The sequence below is a fragment of the Anser cygnoides genome, chromosome 1 (genome assembly GCF_040182565.1).
Source record: "Anser cygnoides isolate HZ-2024a breed goose chromosome 1, Taihu_goose_T2T_genome, whole genome shotgun sequence".
NCBI lineage: Eukaryota > Metazoa > Chordata > Aves > Anseriformes > Anatidae > Anser > Anser cygnoides.
The window spans coordinates 111,863,566-111,869,674 of record NC_089873.1 but is presented as its reverse complement, the minus strand read 5'-3'; the positions used below and the strand labels follow the sequence as shown (position 1 = coordinate 111,869,674).

Sequence of the window (6,109 nt, the reverse complement as noted above, 5' to 3'; positions counted from 1 at the left end):
TCTTCACTGGAAGTAGACAATGGAAACATGTCATTCACAGATGGCCACAAGGTTTCATCTCTGTTTCCCGCCTTTGACAGTCCTTGGACAAGATATTCTGAAGTTAAGAATCAAAGACTTGAGCCTAGCCTCACTTTGGTCAATAAAACTTACTTTGTTAGACTTAGTTCCAAGTGGTAGGGAGTCTGGTATATAACAAATATCAAGCAACAGCCTATGTATGACTGAAACTGCTTTCTACACCCTCCTCCTGGGTGTACGTATTCACGTTCATATGCATCTATATAAAAACATACTGTAAAAAAAAGTTACTGAAAGGGATGTACCAGCTCTGCTCGAATTGCTGAATTGTCGTGTTTGGCAGTGATCTTCTGAGCTGGAAAATGGTGACCTTAGGATGTAAAACAATAATGAGTGCACACCTTCTGCTGTCCAATGCTTTTTTGTATGTTCTTCAGGCTAGTGCAAGGAATAACCTTTATGCCAGAAAAGCATCAGCTTTTGACCTGTATCAGTCAAAAGCAGCTTCTTGTGTTACTTTGCAGTATGGTATCTCAAATCCTCAGATGATCCAGCTATGCTTGCAGTCATGTGTTTCTTCTAACAGGCCCTACACTTAAATTTCTTGTATGTTGTTCTGCCTGTCTATAACCTCCTTTTTTCAATCTCCCAGATGAGTTTTTTGGGTGGTCAGTTCCAAACGTGGAAAAACTTTTAATGTTTGTGCAGGCTGGACAAGTAGACAGTCATATGTGTAGTTCTGAAGTCTTATACGGAATAGTCTTTCCAGTGCCCCAGCATCCTACGGAAAAACTTGTGACTTTAGTTCCCATGAAAAGAGAGAGCTAATCGTTTAAAGTTCTGTTGCCACAAAACGTTAATGAAGAGTTTCTTTGAAAGCGTTCTCCAAGACAGTGTTAGCACTGCTGTGCGCCTACGCTGACTCTAGCTTTGTGTTGCACATGAGCAGTGTCTTCCTCCTAGGACTGTGCCCACCTCACACCATAATGTCCCTGGAATGCACCTTTTGTGGGCACTTCACAGGGAGGAAGCTGCAGAGGAAAGCTCTTTGTGAGGATCTCATGTTCAGGAAATAGCTTCCTGTTTTGTATAATGATTTTCAGAGAGGACTCATTCTACTTCTCTACGTATATTCATTGTTTTCAGGTACCCAGTAACTAGCCTTCTTAATAGCATCTCATATGTTTTTTTTCCTCAATGCCTTTTCACAGATGAGAACTCTACATCTTTACAGTGGTACGTACCCTCCTTGTAAAATGGCACAGAAAGGAGCACAATCAACCCATACAAAACAGCAGGAGAGTAGTAGCTATTTTTTTCAGCTCCTGAGATGCACTTCCTGCATCCTTCTGTTCAGAAGTATCTGGTTTTCCTACTACAGAAACAAACTCAGTAACTGTGCGTTAGACTTGCAAAAGTGCTTCATACTACACCAAAATGAGTCACACCAAATATTTAAACCCCGCACAGGTACAGAGTAACTATTAAAACAGGAAGCATTATATCAAGTACATTCTTTTAATAAGCAACAAAGACAAATATACAAATTCTTATTTACAGAGGGAAAAAGTGGTGAAGTGCAAAATGTGATGGGGTAGGGTATTTCACAGTTCACCTGCAACTGTCCTGTGGAAAGCCAGAGGACAGCTGTACCTCTGACAGCAGATAAAAGCTGGTTGACCTCTAGAATAAAAACAGAGTCTTGATCAGTTTCACTGCAGTAGTCAGGAAGTGAGGATACACCTTAAGAGTGTGAGAAATGATTTGACAGCTTCAATGGTCTGTATTCAACTTCCTGTACGTCTGGTATATGTAGTAAGAACAGTTATCCAGGTTTCCTAAATTTGAGGATGGTAAGCATCTCTTGTCCTGCTTGTCTGGAAAGTGCTCGTGTGCCTTCTAAGCCGTGTTTCTTCATTGTTTCCAGAATTTCATCTGTAATTGAAAGCACAGTGTTACAATAAAGTTCATATAGCTATAAAAGGCAATGCTAAAGTGTCTGCAAAATATACAGTACAAAGATTATAATTTGTCATTTTACTCTTTCAGACAGTAATTTTTATGCAAAGTAGTCTTCCATCTGGAAGAAATAAAGTTTATGTTATACTAACTGTGGTTCAGTATTTTGGTATTATAACAATAAAAAGTTCATTTATGAAGCTAATTTGTAGGAAAAAACTGAAATTCATAGCACCTTCTCCCAAAAGCTGCCTAATCAATCAAAACAGTGAAGGAATAATCACTGTCCTTGCAACCACCTCATAATGTACAACCTATTAAGCATTAGATCAGAAGGAGCAATTCCGAATCTCTTCTCTACGCAGGTCAGAAATAATTGACATTTCCAACTGAAGGCTTTTTTTTTACCTATAAGTTTACAACACTATTCTCTTTTGTAAGAAAGGGTTGGACAGGCTTCATTACCTAGTTCAGAAGATTTCAGACTTTGAAACTGTCAATCTTAAGTAATACGGTATTGCCACATTAGATTAAAATCACATTGGGTACTTCTTTGCTCATGTTTACTGAGGTCTGATAACCTCCAGAACATTGCTGTGATCAACAATTTGATGAATAGTGTTAAATCTAGTTTGGCACAAAAGGGTCAAAGGAGAGCGATCACCTGGATTATTTTCTTTAATTGTGACCAAGTAGAATAATCCTCCTGGTGAAAGCAAGTCTGCCACTAGTGGAAAAACTCGATCCATTACTTCTCTGCCCCTTTTGCCACCAGCCCAGGATGCCTCTATTCCATGGCTTTTCACCTAGGAAGAATGAAAGCAAAGACCATCTTACTCAATACAGAATAATACAAGTGTTGGTGGTACTTAGAAGAGAAACATCATCATGATCTCTGCCTTTGGGCATCTGCCATTAGAACTCTGGTAACTTTGATTCAGCAGATTGGTTTATAAAGCAAAATTCCTTCAGAACTACTCCTTGCAAGATGAATGCATTGCTTTTGTTTCAAGTTCTATTTATAACGTTTAATTGAAAGAGATGCATTTTGTCACATGCTTTACATGTATTTTCTTGTATGATCTCATTTGCCAAGTGAAAGGTGGCCAGTGAACCCTTTGGCTCTTTCAGAATCAGACTCATAAACACAGAGTCTGAGGAAGCAGAGGAAAAACAAAAATGCTAAGATATTTTTATAGAAGGTTTTCAATGGAAAGTGCATGTCTAACAAGTCTTGATGGAGAAATTACCTCCAGCAATCTTTACTCCCATGTAGTGTTACTATCAGTTCTAATAAATCATTTTCACTAAAACAGTTGTTACAACTTGTACAGTTATTGACTGGTTCCACAAAACCATTTACTATTTTGAAACAAAGAGCCTACACTGCAAATTAAGAAAAGGTAATTGAACAACTACAAGCTGAGTTTTTGTACCACAGTTTATTTGATTTGCCATCTCCTCTGACAGCAGAACTATTTTTATTGTGGATTTTAAATTTATTTTTTCTTACCTCTTCAGAGGGTGTTACCACATATGGCGGATTAAAGAGCAGTAGATCAACCTTCCCATTTAATCTTGGTGACAATCCGTTGACCTACAGATGAAATTAATAACAAGGAATCATTATTTACATTTTTTAAAAAATAGTTACATAGTCCTGGATATCTTTGTATTAATTTAAATTGCCACACAGACCAACCTAAAAAACAACAACAACAACAAAAAAAGTGTGGCATTAAGTTGCAAAACACTTAAGCATTCATCAGGTAATAATGGAAATCAGACCTACAGATGACCTGGGAGTAACCAGAAAGTATTTAAGAAGTTTCTTTAAATTCTGGATAGTTAGTTTTATATAAGACAGTAATCTAAATTTGAAGCCTATCTTCTGTTATGCGGCTACATCACCGTTCTAGAAAACAAGCTATTTGTCTATCTGTCTGTGCTGCATGAGTCCAGTAATACTGGATTAGTTAAAAGTACATGTAGATCCTTGTCTACTTTTTTTTTCTTCTTGAGTGCAATGCACTGTCAACTTTGGTTTGGTTCCAAACACTTCAGCCTGACTCAGGAACTTTCTAAGCGCGAGAGAAACTGAACAATTTAAACAGTCTTAAGACAACGTTACATGAAATGTAGAAGAGCGAGAGAGACATACAGCAGACACAAAGGTATTATTTTATTCTTTCACTTTGGTCTTTCATCATTTTTTCATCTGTCCTTATCAAGAGAATATTTGTTCTTTTGGACTTTATGGTTACTTTTCAGTATCTCTAAAAAGTAAAATGAAAATCATGAAGAAGGTATTACTGAAACATCTGTCTTACCAAGTCAGTAATGACTGGCTGAAGGTGAACATTGTTGAGCAGAGCTGTCTCCAGGGTGCAGTAAGCTGCCATCGGATTGATATCTGTACATCTTAAATAAAAATATTAGAAAATGTAAGTTAACAGCTACTCGATCTGGAAGTTTAACACTGCAAACTATATGCTAGCTAACACAATCTCAGTGAATACCCTTTACATTGCAAGTAATAGCAAAAAACAGCCAGGAAAATACAATGTATCAGGAGTTATACCACTCAACACTGCCCTGGAAATTCTTTAATGACTGTCTGAAACCTGAAGTATGTGAAAATAAACATTTAACAGGATGTTTACCTTTTCAATGCCAGCTCTGTGTAAGTATATATGCATACAGTCACAAACAAAATTCAGTTACTGCCAACAATCAGGGAAGTGATATGTCATCAAAACTCAGTAAGATTACTCAGTGGCTAAAATTTAGGATTCAACATGGAAAACACAAGCGTAACCTCAGCAATTTGTCTAAGAAGTGGAAAATTTGGGTTTAACCACACGACTGCTTACTTGTTACAGAACCTGAAGTAAATAGTTCAGGCTCCTTTCACTTTGATTTTTTTGTATCTGTAGAACTGAGCTAGCATTTCTTTGTGAAAAGTATAACTTTTGACTGTAAAATGGAAAAATATGTATTTTGAGGACAAAGTGTTCTTTATTATTGCATGCAACAGTTTGAGTAAGTGTTGTTATACCTACATGTAGAGTGCACTGGATCCAATAATGGAAGCTAAAAATGTTGAAACCACACCGGATCCAGACCCTATTTCAAGGCAGATGTCAATTCTAAAGACAGAAAATTCTGGGTGAGTTTTTTTGCACCATATAAAAGCATCTACAACACACAGAGAATTATTCTTGACAGCGTGATGAAACCTGCTGCCAAAGCGCCCTTCTCCCAGACATGCTGAAATACTTGCTGACCACAAGGCCCTCAAAGCCCACCTTGTGTGGTCTGCTTCATGTCGACTGCCAGCTCTGCTTGTGCCTGTATAACTAATTCCTGTTTATCACAGGGCAATTTGGGAAACGTGCAAGTTTCCCTGTGCCCAGTATTAAAGTTTCCATTAACTACACCATGTCGACAGCACAGGCTGCACTTCTACAGCACCTATTACAGGTTTACTGCAGCACAGAATCACGGAATGGGCAGGGCTGGACAGGAAGGACCTCTGAAGATCACCCTGGTCCAACCCCTCTGCTGAGCAGGGTCACCTAGAGCACGTTGCACAGGATGGCATCCAGGAGGGTTCTGAATGTCTCCAGAGAAGGAGACGCCACAGCCTCTCTGGGCAGCCTGTGCCAGCGCTCTGTCACCCTCACAGCAAAGACGTGCCCCCCCCACCACCATGACTGAACTCCAGGCCCCGCCCCCTCCCTCAGGCCCCGCCCCCTCCCTCAGGCCCCGCCCCCCCCTCAGGCCCCGCCCCCTCCCTCCCATTGGCTGCCCCCCCCCCCCGCGCTTCCCGCCGCGGCTACCCGGCGTCCCGCAGGCGCGCCGCGTCGCGCTCCAGCGCGTCGAGCAGCAGGAAGGTGTCCTCGGCCGGCGCGTACACCTCCCCGAACCGCCCCACGTGCTCGTACCGCGGCGTGGGGAGCGCCGGGCCCGCCATCGGCGCGCATGCGCCGACCCGCCCGGACGGCCCCGAGGAGGCGGATGGGAGAGGGGGCGGGGAGCCACCCGGAGCGCCGCCGGAACAGCCAATGGGAGGGCGGCGGCGGCTTCGCCCCGCCCCTAGCGCGGGGGCGGTGGCCGTTGGGCACGC

General features: G+C 41.4%; 1 protein-coding gene across 2 annotated transcripts; it reads right to left on the bottom strand.

Annotated features, from left to right (window-relative positions):
- Positions 1–1,524: 1,524 nt before the first annotated feature.
- Positions 1,525–6,010, bottom strand: N6AMT1 (N-6 adenine-specific DNA methyltransferase 1). Of its 2 annotated transcripts, XM_048055643.2 has the most exons (6): positions 5,823–6,008; positions 5,043–5,129; positions 4,311–4,401; positions 3,494–3,577; positions 2,645–2,786; positions 1,525–1,956 (listed from the first exon to the last, which is right to left on the bottom strand). In XM_048055643.2, exons 1-6 carry the CDS (start codon positions 5,954–5,956, stop codon positions 1,847–1,849), a joined length of 648 nt encoding a protein of 215 aa, XP_047911600.1. In that variant the 5' UTR covers positions 5,957–6,008; the 3' UTR covers positions 1,525–1,846. The 2 variants fall into 2 exon arrangements, with proteins under 2 accessions (XP_047911600.1, XP_047911601.1); XM_048055644.2 differs by lacking the exon at positions 5,043–5,129 and having other exon boundaries at positions 5,823–6,010.
- Between the last annotated feature and the right edge of the window lie 99 nt (positions 6,011–6,109).

Bases quoted from the DNA above. Each gene is read 5' to 3' on its own strand.
- N6AMT1 (XM_048055643.2), bottom strand. From the start codon at position 5,956: ATGGCGGGCCCGGCGCTCCCCACGCCGCGGTACGAGCACGTGGGGCGG. The intron at 4,402-5,042 runs GTAGGTATAACA...TTTTTATTTAAG, and splicing joins GGATCCAGTGCACTCTACAT to ATGTACAGATATCAATCCGA. The intron at 2,787-3,493 runs GTAAGAAAAAAT...CATTCTTCCTAG, and splicing joins TGGTAACACCCTCTGAAGAG to GTGAAAAGCCATGGAATAGA.